This window comes from Lygodium microphyllum, chromosome 19, assembly GCF_053477565.2.
Source record: "Lygodium microphyllum isolate KBCC chromosome 19, Lygodium_microphyllum_v1.1.10, whole genome shotgun sequence".
In the NCBI taxonomy this organism is placed as follows: Eukaryota; Viridiplantae; Streptophyta; class Polypodiopsida; order Schizaeales; family Lygodiaceae; genus Lygodium; species Lygodium microphyllum.
In genome coordinates, this window is record NC_141153.1 from 100134217 (window position 1) to 100152554 (window position 18338).

At 42.3% G+C, this 18338-nt stretch overlaps 1 protein-coding gene across 4 annotated transcripts in view; it reads left to right on the plus strand.

The window, feature by feature from the left end:
* The first annotated feature begins 1488 nt into the window (after positions 1 to 1488).
* Positions 1489 to 18338, plus strand: part of LOC148020202 (uncharacterized) — a 103762-nt gene continuing 86912 nt past the window's right edge. For 2 of the 4 annotated variants that reach the window (XM_087700926.1, XM_087700923.1), the window contains exon 1: positions 1489 to 1887. In XM_087700926.1, coding sequence (XP_087557052.1) covers positions 1522 to 1887 — 366 coding nt within the window. In that variant the 5' untranslated portion in view covers positions 1489 to 1521. The remainder of the gene's footprint in view (positions 1888 to 18338) is intronic. The other 2 variants (XM_087700924.1, XM_087700925.1) reach the window with 2 other exon arrangements.

Below are 18338 nucleotides of genomic sequence, written 5' to 3' on the forward strand. Positions count from 1 at the left end.
AGCTAATCTAGACCTCCTCTTCATTCTTACATGATCCATCTCTCGGAGAACCTCAAGTTTGCCTTACCTAGTATACCATATTGAATAGGAGCCCTTCAAAGCCCCTTGGGTAAGTAAAGAAAGTGGGAGTTGCATTATATGAGTGAGATAGGCTTGCATGTCAAAACAATAGGACTTACATGACGCATTAGAGATTACGAAGCTTCCTTAGTAAGCTTTTCCTAAAACAACTCCAAAGCTCAAAGTTTCTATGGATTTGAACCTCAGACCACGTGTTCTTGTTTATGGCATGTCAAAACTACTAAGGAAGGAGTGACAACTTACTATTAGTAAGCTAAAACAGTTTCAACCTTAGAGCTTCAAAAGCCATTTATCATGTTTAAGGTAACCAAGCATAATGGCTTCTACGGTGTTACAATATGGCACTTGCATTGTTAGAGTGTTGTAAGTTACTAAGGTCGTTAATTTTGACCAATAGCAAGCGAAAAAAGTTCCAAACCTTTGAACTTCTTGTATTGTTATTAATAGTCACGAATCTACTGACCATTAATAAGCTAAAAATGTCCCAACCTTCAAACTTCAAAAGCAACCTACTCATCTCTAGGCTAACTATGCATAGTGGCTTCTAAGGTGTTATGGCACTTGTAATGTTAGCATATTCAGACACCATTAATTACGACTATTGTAAGACTATTATGACATTTTTAGCCTACTAGCATCGTAAGTTATGACTCTTAGGAAGTTACAATTATTCCAACCAACTTACTAATGTCTATGCTAACCAAGCATAGTGGCTTCTAAGGTATTATAAAGTGGTACTTGCATTGCAGCATATTTGAATGTCATATTATAAGTATTATACATGTGATTTGTTTAGCTTACTGAGGTTGCAAGTTACGACAGTTAGGAAGCTAAATTTTTTTCCAACCTTGGAACTTCAAAAGCAAGGGCACACCTAAGTAAATTTTACTTGACATAATCAAGTTTAATAGCATGTGGCAAGTTTATTTGACCACTCTTGACGTTAGAACTTTAGGGACTTTACATAGTCAAGTTTAGTAGCGTGTGGCTGGTTTATTTGACTAATCTTTACTTTGTGTCAAAACATTAGGGGGTAAATATGGTGTTACTCCATGAACTTGGAGAAGTCCAAAGAATTTTAGCAATCATTGATTGGTGGAAATTGTGTTCTCTCTCGAAGACCTTTCTCTCTCTCTCTTTCTCTCTAAGTGACTGTATGTCACCTCAAATACCCTCTCTCTCATTACTGTCAGGCCCTTGTGTAATCAATGTACGGGCGGCCCTGATACTTTCACCCTTACTTTTATTTGCTTAAGTCTTTTGGCTTAGGCGTGGGTTGGCCATTACTAATGTCTAAGGTAACCAAGCTTAGTCGCTTCCAAGGTGTCATTGTATGGCACTTGCATTGTTAACCTATTATCACACTTGCATTGTTAACCTATTATCACACTCTATGGCACTAGCATTGTTAACCTATTATCACACTTGCAATAGTACGAGATGCATCGTATTTCCAAGCGAGTCATCAGCTGGCAACGAAGACCAGGCCTAATACATCTCTGCATGCGCGCTTCATGCTCCTCGGCACCAACCCCGCCTGTGATCGAAGGTCCTATGCAGAATGAGACTACCATTGACACCATCACTACAAGGGACACAAATGGGGCTGCTCCCGAGAACATGGAGTGCACTCCTTCTGGTAGCTTCCACGCAGACGACGATGAAGCTTTTCTGAAGGCCTGGCGAACTTTTGGAAAATCCTCTATGTTCCCTCCCTTGGTGAGGAAGCTCATGCACGAAGTTAAGTCACTCGAGACTGAACTAGGAGAGGAGCTTGTTTTTGGAGGACCTCGGTCTAGCCTTCAGGTAGCCATTTGCTGTCTGCATGTTTGATGGCTCGCATTCAGATAAGCTCAACAGTTGGAAGCATCTGCATTAGTTTTGAGACCCTCATTAGCTGGATAGTTAGCAAAGAATTCACAGTGACTAATGCTATCTATTCGTGCTTGCATCATATTCATCCTACTCATCTAGAAGGACTTGAAACGAGAAATTCGACGTATGAACTTGTTTTAGGAACTCAATTGGCACACATCGCAAGTGTTTTTCATTTTGAGTCTCAAGCAACTCACTGTCTCCACCTAAATGCTAGCCTTAAGTTCTGCATTCGTACAATCTAAAAAACTCTTCAAGGGACATCATCACACGTGCAAACCAAGCATTGCTAGCAATAAGGGTATTGGCATTATGTGTTGCACTGCATCTAATAAGGACAACGTGACAATCGATAATGTGTTATTTCTGCTCTCCATATTGACATTTGCATTGGCTTGCTATATGCCAATTAGGCCGATCTCTTTGCAGGATAGAAATGGAGGCAAAACTGCTCTCATTAGCAGCTTATCAAGCTTGACATGTTTAAGAAAGCTGTTTCTAGAGATGTTCTTGTTGCAACATGGTAGCATCGTTTGTATTAAGATTGTGCTGTGGTGTGCTAGATGTGGGTATTCAAATTGTGATGGTTGTATGGCTTTGGTATGCCTATAAAGGTATGATATGGTGCATGATTTTCTGCAGTTGCATAGTTTCTATAGACCCACTTGGATAGATGCATATAACTTCATTGCTGTTGCAGTTGCATGCTCTCATACATGCTTGGGCAGATGCACGTGCCTTAAATTTTTTTCCCAATAATGAAAAGAAAAAATGCTATCAATAAATCCCCTTGAGACAAAGTATCCTAGGCAAAATACAAAGTACAAAGGAGCCTTGCAACGAACTTCCATATACCAAAGTATATGTGCAACAAGGGGAAGCCTATTACAAAGCCTTAATAAATAACTAGTTGGGAGGTCTATAGTGCTAGACTATATGGAATTGACAATGGAAGAAAATGCAAAAATACCTAGTCGTAAGGAAAAGATCTCACCTCTCCTCTCCTCATAGTCTCTAAAACGCCTTGTATCCTTTCCCATCTCCCATAGAGAGGGTGGACAATCTTTATCCAAATCTTGAAGAAAGTCTTTGCATCATATATGTCTTAGAAATCTATGGTATGGTTGCATTTGGTAGTCTAGATGTACCAAGCAATAATGCTAGCTATGATCTCCCATATGTGACAATGCCTTTGGTCCACACCATCTATGTGATGATCTTGCTCACAAGTTGCCTCAAGACAAGGTAAGCATGACGTCCATGTATATCCTAGTATTTGCAAGTTGGGTCTCTATCCATGACCCAAGCAATTGTCCCCCGCATAGCAATCATGGAGTCTACAAGACCATGACACACCATCCTATGGGCTCTCCTCCAAGCCGCTTGAGCCCTAGGGCAATCCCAAATGCATTATCTTTGTGTCTCCTCTAGCTCCTTGTATCTAACACAAGGGACATGGAGCCAATCCATGGTCCAATTGCTAAACTTTTGCACTGTAGAAACCAAAGAAAGAGTGAGATCTTTCTTGGTCTAATACTTTCCTCTGTTGGGGTAAAAGACCCTTGGGTCTGTCCGTGTACAGTGACCGTCCATATTATTTATTTATATATATATGAAAGTGTAATAAGGCTGTCATAACATTGTTGACAGCACCTACATTGTGTGTGCTCTTCACTCTCGCGTCTCCTGCATCCCTTCCAACTGGTATTAGAGCAGGTCCTTCGCGAGTGCTTCCTAGCCTTCCTGGCATCTACACGAGGTATGAGAGCTTGCTTCTCACTCAGTTCTCAGCCATTCTTTGACATGAACAGCAGGGTTTCATGAAGAGGCAACCATAGCTTCCATCATTGAAGCTTGTTCTCTTCACCTCTTGCTTGGACTTGTTCTAGGCTTGTGTAGGCCTATTGTAGGCCTTCATTGGGCTCTTGCTTATCCCCTACCCACTTGGCATTTGATGCCCGATTATGCCCGGTTGGTGCCTATACATACGGGAATGTATGCCTATGGTTTGCCTATGGATTTGAGCGTGGATTGAGCATTGATTTGCTTAGTTTACGGAGGTTATATGCTGCTGGAAACTTCAGGGCTGAAGCTATTTAATGATTTGCCAGGTTATGCCTATTGCATACGGGGTGCTCTCGGCTACTTGGGTTGATGTATTTACGCATTTGGACTATACCACATGTCTTTTTATGCTCCGGAATGCTTTTGAGCTGAGATTAGAGCTCGATTTGGGTTTGACTGTCACTTCTTTGCAGCTGACATTTCATCTATGACATGGTTTATGCCTAGGCTATCCAGTACGGGTTATGATGTCTTGGTGAATGCTCTATGCTTTGGCTGTGGATGACAGTTGTTTGAGCTCATCTTGACATTCATTTGAGTATTCCCTTGAGCAGTTGGATATTGACTTGGCTTTTTCCATTACGACTTGGTTTTTTCCGTTACGACCTTGGATGCTATATGGGATTTGATGCTCTGATTATGGATCTTGGCTATTACTTGGATGCACTTACATGTATTGAATAGTGAACTGCTCCCTTGTTTTGGCAATTGCCTATTGAGCTGTGATTGCTCGTTTGCATTCGATATGCGGGATACTTACTGATCAGTGGACTTGGATAATGCTTGGGATTTATAGTTATGGCTGTCCTGCTTCTCTATTGTATGGCATCTATGCTATTTGGGCTGCTATTGCCTATGTATGTCAGGGAGCAGTTGATCTTTATGGCCACCCTTGTATGCACATGGTGTGCTACCATGTATTTTATAGAGCCTCTTACCTGGATGCTTTTACACAGATATTTGGGCTTTTATTGGAGCTTGATTCTTGCAAGTTTATTTACCACTTGCCGTTCTTGGCTGGACATGTATGTCAGTACATGGTATGAGACACTGCAAAGTTATGTATACTCCTATGTTTCGGAGATGCTTATGCATTTATGGCTCCGAGGCATGCTTATGCTTTTATGGTTGCGAGCTACAGTGGTTGGATATGTTATGCTTTTGTTTGCTAGGCTTGTCCGTGTGGGAGCTTTTGCATCTGTGGTTAATGCCTTTGTGTTCTCCCCTTCTGGTTTGGATGAGTCCCCTTTGCAGTATGCTATGACGACTTCCAGCTCTTCTAGTCATGCAAACAATCCTCTTTATGAGCCTGTTCTCTCTGATGAGAGTTTCCGTGTTATCCCGCAGATTACTTGCTCAGTGGTATGGCCTATACCTTTGATTGGCTTTTAGACAGTATGGCATCTTGTCATGTTACTCCACATAGAGCTTGGTTCTCTTCTTACAGGGAGGTTGACGGATGTATTTCTTTGGGCCTTGAGCAGGATTGTCATGTTATTGGTACAAGGGATATACACTTGGCTTTGCCAAATGGGTCTTCTCTTATGCTCTGTGATGTCTTGCATACACCTACACTCAGTAAGAGCCTAATCTCTGTCAGTCAGTTGCATGGTGCAAGATATTATGTCTCTCTTGGGGATACTTCATGGAAAATCTGTCGTGGTTACTTGGTATTGGCTAGAGGTGCTAGATATGGCAGTGATTATATAGTGCATGTCTCTCATGTGGGAGATTCTATGGTTGCAGTTACGTAGATACCACATGCATTGTTATGGCATTGTCGCCTAGGCCATGTACGACACACTGAGATGGATGCTTTATGTGATATGGACTTATTGCCTGCTCTTCCCCATGCTACTTGCCCTCATTGTACTCATGGTCCGTGTAGAGCCTCTTTGGCTTATGGCGATCGTGTGAGGTATGCTCCTCTAGATCTAGTCCATGTTGTAGTAAATGGATCTATGCCTTCCCAGTTACTTGGTGGAGCGTCGTATTTTATGACCTTCATGGATCATGCTTCCCACCGTGTTTGGGCTTACCCTTTGGTACGGATTGAGGATGCTGTTACTATGCTTGATAGGTTTATGGTTCTGTTGGTAGCAGGTCTAGATGCTTACAGATGGATTATGAGATTCATGCTATCTCTCCCAACTTACGAATCTCTTGTAAGCAATATGGCATTGATTTCTTATGCCCCCGATATTATGGCATTGCTCATGGCATGTGCATGACCTTACAGGCGAAGGTTGCTGCTATGCTTACCACAGCTGGATTGTCTTATGGCTTTTGGGCTGAGGCCTTTATGACGGCAATCTACTTGGTTAACAGGATGCTGTGCTTGACTTTGAATGGTATTACACCGCATGAGGCATGGAGTGGTATGAGATCCTCCTATGATCACTTGAGGATATTTGGCTGCCAGGCCACTGCCAGTATGCCACATGAGCTTGTCATGCAGATGTCTTCTCCTTGGCTATGGAGATGGTGACTTTACGGCTTACAGGTTTTGGGATTTGGATGCCTAGCAGGTTTTACGCAGTCGTCATGTTGTCTTTTATGAGACGCAGACACCTCTCAGGCCTCTTGATGTGCGTTTAGTGCACTTTATGGCTGATTCTACAGCCGTATGTCAGTCTTCTGCTTCGCTGCGGCCGCATACTATCTTGAGACCCCGTTTGACTTGTGTCTGGGATGCTGGTCCTCTTTTAGTGATTGACTCTGGAGAGTTTGGATGCTCTCCGCTGTCTTGTATGCGCCACGCTGATACTATGCACTACTCTGATGATAATGATGTACAGCCTTGCACTTATGAGTTGTGTTGGATTGCTCTGTTGTATGGAGCTGCGGGATCACTTGCCTCCTGGATGTCTTGGACTTGGAGATTCTCGGCACTTATTGCACAACTCGATTTTTGATTGGGCGTTGGGTGAGATGTCATGATTTCTCACCCTGTCTCTTTTGTTTTGTTTTGTTTTTTCACTCCCTGGCCCATTGGCCTTTTAGTGGAAGGTTGTTGGGGTAAAAGACCCTTGGGCCTGCCCGTGTATAGTGACCGCCCATATTCTTTATTCATATATGAAAGCGCAATAAGGCTGTCATAACATTGTTGACAACACCTACATTGTGTGTGCTCTTCTCTCCCGCGTCTCCTGCATCCCTTTCATCCTCAAATCTCCTCTAGAAGTTAGCAAGGAAATGCGGGGATATATCTTGTGCAGCTCAATGTTAAGTTGCCATTGGTGCCACTTTGATCTTGCTCAGCTATATCCTTCTATCCAATGTAATGGTGTATCCCAAAAATGGAAACCTTCATAGGTGTCCTTGCAAATGGATCTCTCCATACCCTCTCCCAAGGGTCCCATTGTAGTATCGGAAGAGGCCTCCTTATGTATGACCAATGCCTCCAGCCATCCATTTTGCATGTCTTAGGGTGTGTGTCTAGATATCGGGTCCTGTCACAATGAGCCATAACCCTAATTCTTTGTTGTGAGTGTCCCGTGAACTCCAATTGATCTAGATCCTCCCTCTTGAGCTCGCCATCCTCTTGTATTGAGAAAGTAAATACTCTCTCTTTGCTAGCGGCTACCAATGTAAGTTGGATGTCACCTTTGTTGAAGAGCTCAAACCATGTTTGAGAGGTGTCAATGTGGTCCTTCACTTAGGGGGTACCATGTATGTGATGCTCCTTCATCACGTTGCTAGCCCCTTTGATGCCATGAAGTCTTTGCCTCGGTGCGTGAGTGAGGAGAAAGGCAAGCCACTCTCCCACTATAGAAGCTATCCATGAAGAAAACCTCCCATTTTAAGTCCGTTTTCTTTCCAATGGTGTGGCCTCGCTCTATCCCGTTTAGTTGGTTAAAGAGAAGTGGTTGCCTCAAATTCTCTTCAACAGTGGTTGGTTTTATCTGATGAAGTTATGTAGGTACTAAACTCCAAGCCCGTATAATAAATGCATCAAATTTGACCTCAATGTGTATTTCATTTTATGTGAATTTGCTTCTTGCTGTAATTAAGTGTAATCAGGTCATCAGTACCCTTTCGAAGAAGGAAGGCTGGTTTGATGGTTCTATTGCTGGTATACCATCAACTCCCTTGAATTGGTGGGCCCGTGGCACTTGATTGGAAAGCAAAAGCATTATTCTAGTGCTGAAATTATAATCAACTGAGCATTATAGCAAGAATGTCTTCACATAGTGAGATGGGATCAAGCAACGATGATGCCTCTCAGTTTGAAAATTCACATGATGAAGAGAAAAATGCAATGCTTGATCTTGGACAAGGCATACAACATGGGAAGCAAGCTGAGAATGAGGGAATTGGACAAGAGATGGGTTCTTCTAGGCCTCTTGAAGCTGATGATCAGCAATAGGGAGAGGAATTTGATAATCGGTTTAAAGATCAGCTGAGGATAGTAGTTGAAATGTTTGTGCAATTGGCAAAAGATCCTCAGTTTATGTACTTTCTTCTTCTTGTCCACACTAACAAAGCTTTGCATCCAAAGATGTGAAAATGGGAAACGAAAGGCTTCTTTTCAAAGAAAGCCTCGTAGGGGGTCATATCTTGTAATGCAAAGGTAGGAGATTGGTTGTAGATGTAAACCACTATAGCCACTGCGAAGACTCCTATGCTCGCCATCTCTATCATGGGCTAATTGGCATAGTCCACCACACCATTCTCGAATGGGGTGTTTGAATGGGAGTACTCCACCCGGATACCGTTATCCCTGCAAAACTTAGAAAAGAGGTTAGAGTAAAACTCATCGCCATGATTTGCTCGTATGCCTTAAACCTTGAAAGATGTTTGCATTTCCGCAAACACCTTTCAATTGCTCAAGTTGGAGTACACCTTGCTTTTGTATTCCAGAAAATAAGGCCATATATAGCGATTGAAGCCATCAATGATCAATATCAAATACTCGGCCTTCCCAAGGGAGGCTGTGCCCATAGGATTGCATAGGTTGGTATGGGCCAACTCAAATGGTGTAGAAGCCCTCAGAGAGGCAACTTGTGGTTGGGGCTATATATGCTCTGCTTGCCCTTCAAACAACTAGGGCATAGAGTGTGAATGGGAGGGAAATCAGGAAGTCCCTCCACCATCTTCTTTCGAGAAGCCTGTTTGATAGCATCAAAGTTTAGGTGCCCATATCGAGCATGCCAAAGTAGTACTAGATTGTGGTAAGTCCTCACGGCAAGGGCTATGAGCATATAAAGCCCACCCCTCTTGTGTACTTGTCCAAAGAACTGCTCTTGTAGAAGCATTCTCCATAGTCACTACATCCTGTGTAAATACAACACAGGTACCGAGTTGTGTAAGACCATGACCAAATAGTAGGTTAAAACCCAAATTTGGTATACAAAGAGCTAAGATCTCATCTCACAAGGTTTTGTCCTCGGTAGAATATAGTTATCTAACAAAACCTCGAATGCTTGGCTTTGTCCTCGGTAGAATATAGTTATCCACCAAAGCCTCGAATGTTCCATGAGACAATCCTCATGGGGAGCATTTGAGTCTCTTGGATGGGTATTGCTCCACAGACCACCTGTCTCTCTTTTGCTGCATGGTACAAACTCTATCCTACCTCATGGCTGCAATCTCTGCAGCCTCATGAAGAGAGGGAACTCAAGAGAGTCTAAATAATCATTTGAACCTAGCTCAAATTGGTCCTCACTCCCTCCATCCCTACGGTGCACATGCCTTCATTTCTCAAGGATGGAGTGTGTACAACTTGTTCATGGTATGCATATGGAGCTATGTGCACTCCATCATAACTTTTATCGAGGACTTTGCACATCATCCTTGGGTCTGTGGCATCAAAGCAAAAGTAGATGTATTATGTTGCATCAAAAGCTATTCTTACATTTATATTTGGATGCAAGCTGGTCTTTCTCCACATAAATTAAGGGGGAATACCTCTCTCATGTTTATACAACAATTTTTGTCACCTCAATAGATTGGCCTTTCCTATAACTCGACAATTTCAGCTCAAAAAGCACACTATGGATCCCATCCTTGATTGCCAAATGGCAAATGCTTTCACATGTATAGACTTCAATAATTGTTCTAGAATGATGGTTATTTTTATTTCTTGTGGGGACTTCACATACGATCGTGCTAATAAAACATTGGAAGGGAGAAATTTTAATGTTATAGTGAGGCTTTGAATTGTTGGTCAGCTACAATTGGTGCACAAAAGTGTTTTTCTGTTGTCATAATGCCTTTACTACTCGTAAGCTATTGCTGTAAATGTATGTGGATGCCAGCTGGTTGGGAGGGATTACCTCTCCCATGACTTTGATTATTTTCTATTTTTCATGAAAGGCATCATTTATTAATGCACACCCATTTAACACCATAACAAATTGGTGTTTTTCATGCTTTACGGTTCCAGCTTAAAGAGCATAGATCTGGCAATTCTTTGCTCCCCTTGGCTGGAATATGGTTTCACATGTGGAACTCAATTATCTCTGGCAAAAGAATGATGATACACATGGGACTCCACTCATCTGATTTGCAGTTGAAAGACTGGGGACAGATTTGACCAAGCACTGATGCAGCAATGCCTTAAATCTCTGCACAGCCAAAAAGAATCTACTATCTTTAGACCGTTGCTTCTTTTAGGACGAGATTTGATAGATATTATTGAGAAAATAATGTAAGACTGGACTTACTGAATTGCAATATGTCCTCTATGGATGAATGGTTTGGTGGTTGAATTGTTTAGGCCCTTTTGAACAAGTTGAGCACAAGCGTGTCTACATGCTACCATTGCCCATTTTGTATTTTCCTTGTGTCCAACTGGATCAGACACATCCATCTTATGTATGCAAATAACATTTGCAAACTATTTGGAGGCCTTGACACTTGGGTTTGTGAAGAAATACCCTAACAAAGAAATACAAATAACACCGTACAACAGAGCACAAACTGATAGAACACAATTAGGGTTAGGGTAACTCAAAGACAATGAACACAGAGATTGAATGAAGTGATATGACTACTGAATATACAATGCTCATGCAACAAACATACTATGCAGTGAATGAATACTGAATCTCGAACTCCTGTATCTCAAGGATCGGGGCAGGGGTAATGAGTTGGAGAGTGTGTTGTACTCTGAACGGATACCGAATCACAGCAAGGCAGCCTGTGATTGTCGAACAATAGTAAACACAACCTATGTGTGGTTGGACCTGATGCAGACGGTAGTCTAGAGAGAGAGTGTTGTAAATGCAGGTTGAGGAGAGAGAAAATTTGCAAATGTAGGCTGAGAAGATGACGGTGACAGTTGGAGGAGAGAGAAAACTGCAAAATGCAGCAGGGAGGAGAGAGAAATCAGCAGCGACAGTTGAGAGGAGAGAAAACTAGCAGGGTGGCAATTGGGGGCCTACAAATGCAACAGTATGCTGACGTGGTAGGCTGTACGACAACTGGATGGGTGGACAGCAACAGTTGCCTAGCTGGAAACAATGGCAAAATGATGATGGGGGGTTGGAAATAGATGCGAGATGAGTGAAGTTTGCAATGGACACCTATGTCCTTCAGAATGGGTTATAGGTAGCAAGCTGAAAATACCTGAAACCTGCAAAAACAAGATTAAGGCTGAATGGAGGGCAATATACCTATTTATAGAAAGTTTGGGCCCTCCCAAGTGGGTTTATGCTTATGGGATATAGGCACTCTCTAGGAACACATTTCTTTTAAATAAACAAGGTTTCTTCCTTAATTTAGCATGTTTTGGGATTGTTTAAGTGAAGCTAATGCATTTTTAGCTCAACATCCCCTCTCAGGCTTAACAATGGTGCCACGAGAAGTAGGTCAACCAAGCTATTTTTTTCTTTATCTTTTTTCCCAAGGTGTCCCACCCCAAAGCAGTTAGAGCATCAGACAAAGGTTGCGTGTTGGCTGCCCAGTGGCCTACTAAGACTACAGAGGTGATGGTTATCTTACCAATGGAGCCCAAATGATCACCCCAGAGAGGCTAGGGCATCGGACAAAGGGTGCATGTTGGTTGACGAGTGGCCATCCAAGTCCTAAAATGACGGATGGAATCAACTATGGATTTTTTTTTTGAAGGGTTTTGTAGTTTTGATAGATTTAACATTAAGTGAGGGTTTCAAATCAATTTTCGTCCTATTGAGTATCCGCGTTCCAAAATGGAGTGTGATAAGGGATGGTCAGAGACCCAAGACCTTCACAAAACAAGCATACTATCCCTACCATTACTGGGTGTTGGTGAAGAAAGAAAATGACTAAGGTGTGGGTGATACAAATATAGCAAAGATATGAAGCAAGCAAGACAAGTAAAGCAAGCAAGCAAGCTAGGAAGAACTGCCTTGGAGATTGCTACGTGCAATGCTACGAACATGGTGGATCAAGAGTCGACTACTCCAAAAGACCGAAAAGGGATAAATGTGCATAGATGCATGTTTACATGAACAGAATGCCATGCAATGCAAAGGGAGATGTAAGATGTCATTCTCACACAAAATGCAATGCAATGGTACCACTTGGATAGTATCCTCACAGGGGAATTATTCATTTGCCCGTGTCCTTTTACAATCATGTCATCTTGAAAGTGCAGATGAAGTTACAAATGTCCATAAGTACAATACAAAAGAATAAATGAATGAATGAATGTCTAAAAACTGTAAGCATCATCACTGTTACTATCAAGAGAAGTAGTTCTCCCCTCTCAAACTAGACAGAAAAGCAAGAGGGAAGCACCCTCTTTCCGTCAATCTAAAGAAGTAGGGGAGGGTGTACCCAAGCTGATACTGGGTAGAAGGTATTAAAGAATTGGCCAGTTCATCACTTTGATCAAAATGTCTGCAAAATTATCTGATGAAGGCACAAACTCTAGGCGAATAGTGCCTAGCTCAACCTACTCTTTGGAAAAGTATAAGTGGACTTCTACATGGGGCGTCCGTGGTGTGATGATCGGATTGCCCGTAAGGGCAATGGCACTCTGGTTGTCGCAGTAGACAACGGTGGGAGAGTCACAAGGGAAGTGAAGCGCCGCCAGTAAGCTCCTCAAGTAGATGGCCTCGGTGGTGCCATCGAAGAGAGCCCTATACTCAGCCTCGATCGTGGAAGCTACCACCATCTCTTGCTTACGGCTTGGCCAAGAAATGGGAGCCGTGCCCAAGTGAAGAGGTAGCTGCCATGGGAAATCCAGAAATTGTTTTGTATACGTTCTTCATCATGAAAATCATCCATACCAATAGGAGAAGGGGAATCATTATTAACAGAATTTGAAATGGTAGATATACTTGGCACCAGAGAGAATAAGTATGAAGGCAATGGAGTGCACTCTATGCCAGTTTCCACTTGCGGATGGCCAGTCCTAAGTGGAGATTCTGCCCTTCTTGCATGGTCAGTAGATTGGTGCACCGAATCTAAGGGTGAAAGTCAGACTTACCTTCTATCTTTTGTTGGGCCCTATGCATCAAAATGAGATCATACTTAGTTGCAGTAATCTCGTAAGGTCGTGGAACTCCACGGTAGTCCTAGCCATGTCGGGAGCTTATGAAGCAAGCTCTGAGGCCCACTCCAACTCGTTCCTTGATGGATTTAGCTCGCATGTGAGAAGTGGTGTGGAAGTAGTGTTTGAAGTCATTTGCCCTTTTGTTATTCTTGATTCTTGTGTAGAGTTTTCAAATCAAGGCCTAGGTTTCTCTCAGAGAACTCGGCTTTGATACCGTGTGAAGATAGAAGAACATAGTTTGGGTTAGGGTAACTCAGAGACAATGAATACAAAGAATGAATGAAGTGATATGACTACTGAATATACAATGCTCATGTAGCAAACACACTATGCAGTGAATGCATATTGAACCTCGAACTCTTGTATCTCAAGGATCAAGGCAGGGGTTACGAGCTGGAGAGTGTGTTGTACTCCAAATGGATCCCGAATCGCAGCAAGGCAGCCTCGGAGTGTCAAACAATAGTAAACACAGCTTGTGTGTGGCTGGACTTGATGTGGATGGCAGTCTAGAGAGAGACTGTGCTGTAAACGCAGATTGAGGAGAGAAAATCTGCAAATGCAGGCTGAGATGATGATGGCAACGGGTGGAGGAGAGAGAAAATTGCAAAACGCATCACGGAGGAGAGAGAAAACAGTAGTGACAGCTGAGAGGAGAGAGAAAACTGGCAAGGCGGCAGCTGGGGCTTGCAAACACAGTAGTATGCTGATGTGGGAGGCTATACGATAGTTGGATGGGTGGACAGCAGCAGTCGCCTGGCTGGAAACAGTAGCAAAATGATGATGGAGGGTTGGAAACAGGTGCCAGATGAGTGAAGACTGCAATGGACCGCTTGGACTGTGATGTCCTTCGCGAACGAGGTGTGGACAGCAAATTGAAAACACTGAAACCTGCAAAAACGAGATTAAGAAAACACTGAAACCTGCAAAAACGAGATTAAGGCTGAATGGAGGGCAGCATACCTATTTATAGAAAGTTTGAGCCTCCCAAGTGGGTTTGTGCTTATGGGATACAAACACTCTCTAGGAACACATTTCTTTTAAATAAACAAGGTTTCTTTCTTAATTAAGCATGTTTTGGGGCTATTTAAGTGAAGCTAATGCATTTTTAGCTCGACAGGGTCATAGTGATATGACTATAGAAGAGTGCTACATTCAATGCTTGGTAAGGGTTGTTAGTGTCAAGATTGTGGGAGAGAAGGAAGGAGTCTCACTTGTAGCTTTCTTGCTTGCACAATGGGGGAATACACACAAAGGTGGAGGCTGAAAATAGTTTTCCTCTTCTTAGTTGTGTAAGCCAAAAGAACTCAAGTACATAGAAATAGAAGAACCCTATATATGGGTCTCAAACCAAACTCAACTAACTAAGGTGGCATACTAACTGAGCCACGAATTAGAGTAGATAAGGATAGCTGTCATCTAGCTATTATTCATGGGCGGTGTACCAACCGCATCTGCAACTGACAAGTCGGTGACATAAATGCACAACGGTCACCCTGGCATATCACGAGTGGAGCTCGATATCTCAACACTCCCCCTCGAGCTCAATCCCAATTCTTACACATCAAGTAGGTCTCTGAACTTGTGCAGCTTCTCTACGCCCAATGCCTTCGTAAATATGTCAGCTACCTGATCCTCTGTGCTGACATAAACTAGATCAATAAGACCTAGTAAAACCCTCTCCCGCACATAGTGATAATGCACCTCAATGTGCTTTGTTCTAGCATGATAGACTGGGTTATTTGCCAAGTGTATACTACTCATATTGTCACAATAAATAACAACTGGCCCTTCTGTAGGCTGATGCATATCATAAAGTAGCTTATGCAACCAAGCTACCTCACATGCAGCCATTGCTGCGCCCCTGTACTCAGCCTCTGTGCTCGACAAGGCAACTATAGGCTGTTTCTTGCTGCTCCAAGTGACTGCAGCACTCCCAAAAGAGAACACATATCCACTGGTAGATTGTCTATCAGAAATATTACCAGCCCAATCAGCATCAGTGTATCCATACAACTGTATCTGAATCCCAGTCTCATAAAGTAGCCCATACTGCAATGTGGACTTCACATACCCGAGTATGCGTCTAGCCGCATCCAAATGCGGTTTCCTTGGAGCTTGCATAAACTGACTTACCAATCCAACAGCATAGCTCAAATCTGGCCTGGTAATAGTTATATAAATCAAACTTTCTACTATGCGTCTGTACATAGTAGGGTTTTCCAGAAGCTCACCTGCATCTGCGCTCAGCTTCACATTCTGCTCCAAAGGAACTGAAATAGGCTTACAGCTTGTCATTCCATATTTGGACAGCATGTCCAATCCATACTGCCTCTGCAAGAGCTGTATCCCACTTGGTGATCTAATCATCTCAATGCCCAAGAAATAACGCAGCTCTCCCAAATCCTTCATCTCAAACTTCTGCTTCAATAGCATTTTCACATGAAGGCTATCTTCATCACTGTCACCTGTCATAATCAAATCATCAATATAAATGACAAGTAGCATAATATCTTTCTCTGTTTTTCTCACATAAAGTGAGAAATCTGCCTTGGAAATCTGAAAGCCAATAGTGACAAGATACTGTCCTATCTTGTCAGACCATGCTCTAGGTGCTTGCTTCAAGCCATACAAGGCTTTCTTCAACCTGCAAACAAACTCAGGATGAACAGCATGCACATAACCTGGTGGCTGCTCCATATAGACCTCTTCTTGCAAATCACCATGCAAGAAGACATTCTTTACATCCATCTGATATAAAGACCATCCCTTTGATGCAGCCATAGCAATGACTGCTCTTACGGTTGCCATCCTTGCAACCGGACTGAATGTTTCTTCATAATCAATGCCATATGTTTGCGCGTACCCCTTGACTACTAATCTTGCCTTGCATCTATTCACAGAACCATCTGCATTGTGTTTCACCTTATAAACCCACTTACAACCAATTGCATACTTATCTTTAGGCAAAGGTACCAATTCCCATGTAGCATTTGCTTCCAAGGCATCCATTTCTTCATCCATGGCTTTCTCCCATTTTTCTTTTCCCATGGCTTGCTCAAAAGAAGTGGGTTCTGGTTTCTGTATCACTTTGACCATATATGCATAGTGAATGGCTGTAAATCCATCATATTTCAGCCTATCCACAGGATACCTAGCTCTGGTAGACTTGCGCAAAGTAGGTTCACTCCCGGGTGCTCTCAAAACATCCCTGGTCTTCCTTACTCCAGGTGTAACAATAAAAGGAATACCCAACTCATCATCAATGCTCTGTTCTGAGCCACTGGATTCACCATCCACATAAGAGTGACCTGCATTCACATCAAACATGGGCTGATCTACCTTCTCTTTTCCTTTTCGTGATACCTGCATACCACTATCTGCATTGCTTTGAGAAGATTCTCCTGATCTCAATTTACCTGTCCATGGCGAAGAATGTGAACCACTGCTAGAGGACGCTCCAGGTCCACTAATATTTTGTGACTGCTGTTGTGAATTTTGTGCAGCATTACCATTTTGTGCATCTACATTATCAATCACATTTACTGGTTTATACCAGCTACTCATCTCATCAAAAACATCTCTGCTCACTGTAAACTTACGAGTAGAAGGGTTATAGCATCTATATCATTTCTGCTGCAAAGAGTAACCAATAAAGATGCACTTCTCAGCTTTTGGATTCAACTTGGATCTCAACTCATCTGGCACATGAACCTAGGCAATGCAACAAAAAATTTTCAAATGAGAAATATCTGGTTTCCTACCAGTATACCTCTCCTCTGGAGTCATCCTATATATTGCTGCAGTGGGAGTCCTGTTCATTATGTAGACTGCTGTAGCAACTGCCTCAGCCCAATAAAAATCTGATAAAAATCTGGCAGGTCTTTTTCATTGAGTATGGCACAAGATACCTCTCCAATATGCCTGTTTTTCCTTTCTGCAATTCCATTTTGTTGTGGGGTATGACTGCATGAATATTGTTGCTTTATGCCATGCTCCTGCAGGAACCTTGCAAACTCATTTGAGAGGTACTCTCTCCCTCCATTTGACCTTAGGCATTTTATTTGCAGGCCTGTTTCTTTTTCAACCATAGCTTTAAGAGTTTTGAAATGCCCAAAAACTTCACTTTTCTTTTTCATAAAATACACCCAAACTTTTCTGCTATAGTCATCAATAAAAGTGACAAAATAATGACAGCCTCCAAGAGATGCAGCTTTAGTAGTCCACACATCAGAGTGGATTAATTCCAATGGCTTCTTACTCTCTTGAACATGTCTAGGAAATGGTTTCCTTGCCTGTTTTCCAAACTGACAGGCTTCACATACCTTATGCATTTCTGCAACCTTGAATTTAGGCAATCCTGCAACAATATTTTGGGCCTGCATTGATTTAAGTCGCTGTACATTAACATGACCAATGCGTTTATGTCAGATATCAATATCTGCAACTACACCGGTCCCATGTGCAAACATTGCTGCACTCAATTCAGGCATGTCTGCATCCAACGTAAACATTCTGCCCTTCTTCTTTCCTTTTGCTATCAAACGATCTTTATTTTTCATATCCTCAACAAAGCATCCATGAGGATTAAATCTGACCTGCAAGCCTTGCTCAACCATTTGACTAACAGAAACCAGATTCTTGGTGATATTCGGGACATGAAATACATCGGACATGTATTTCTTTTTCCCATCTTGCATAGACAAAGGAATTTTTCCAATTTGCACAATAGGATGTGCAGTATCATCACCAGTCTCCACAAATCCTGGTTTTTCCATTTTCCTTACATCCTCCATCCATTCTGCATGACCTGTCATGTGGTTTGATGCACCTGAGTCAACATACCATACATCGTTGCTTTCTTCTGCACTTGTCACAGAATTGTTCATGTGCTGCACCATAAACAAATGCTCATTTCTGTCATTACCCTGTCTACTAGAAGATACATAATTCCCTTGTTGCAATTTTCCATTCATGATGTCATTCTGCTTTTTATAGTAGTCTTTAGCCATATGACCCATTTTATCACAGTAGTAGCATTCAACATTACTGTTTG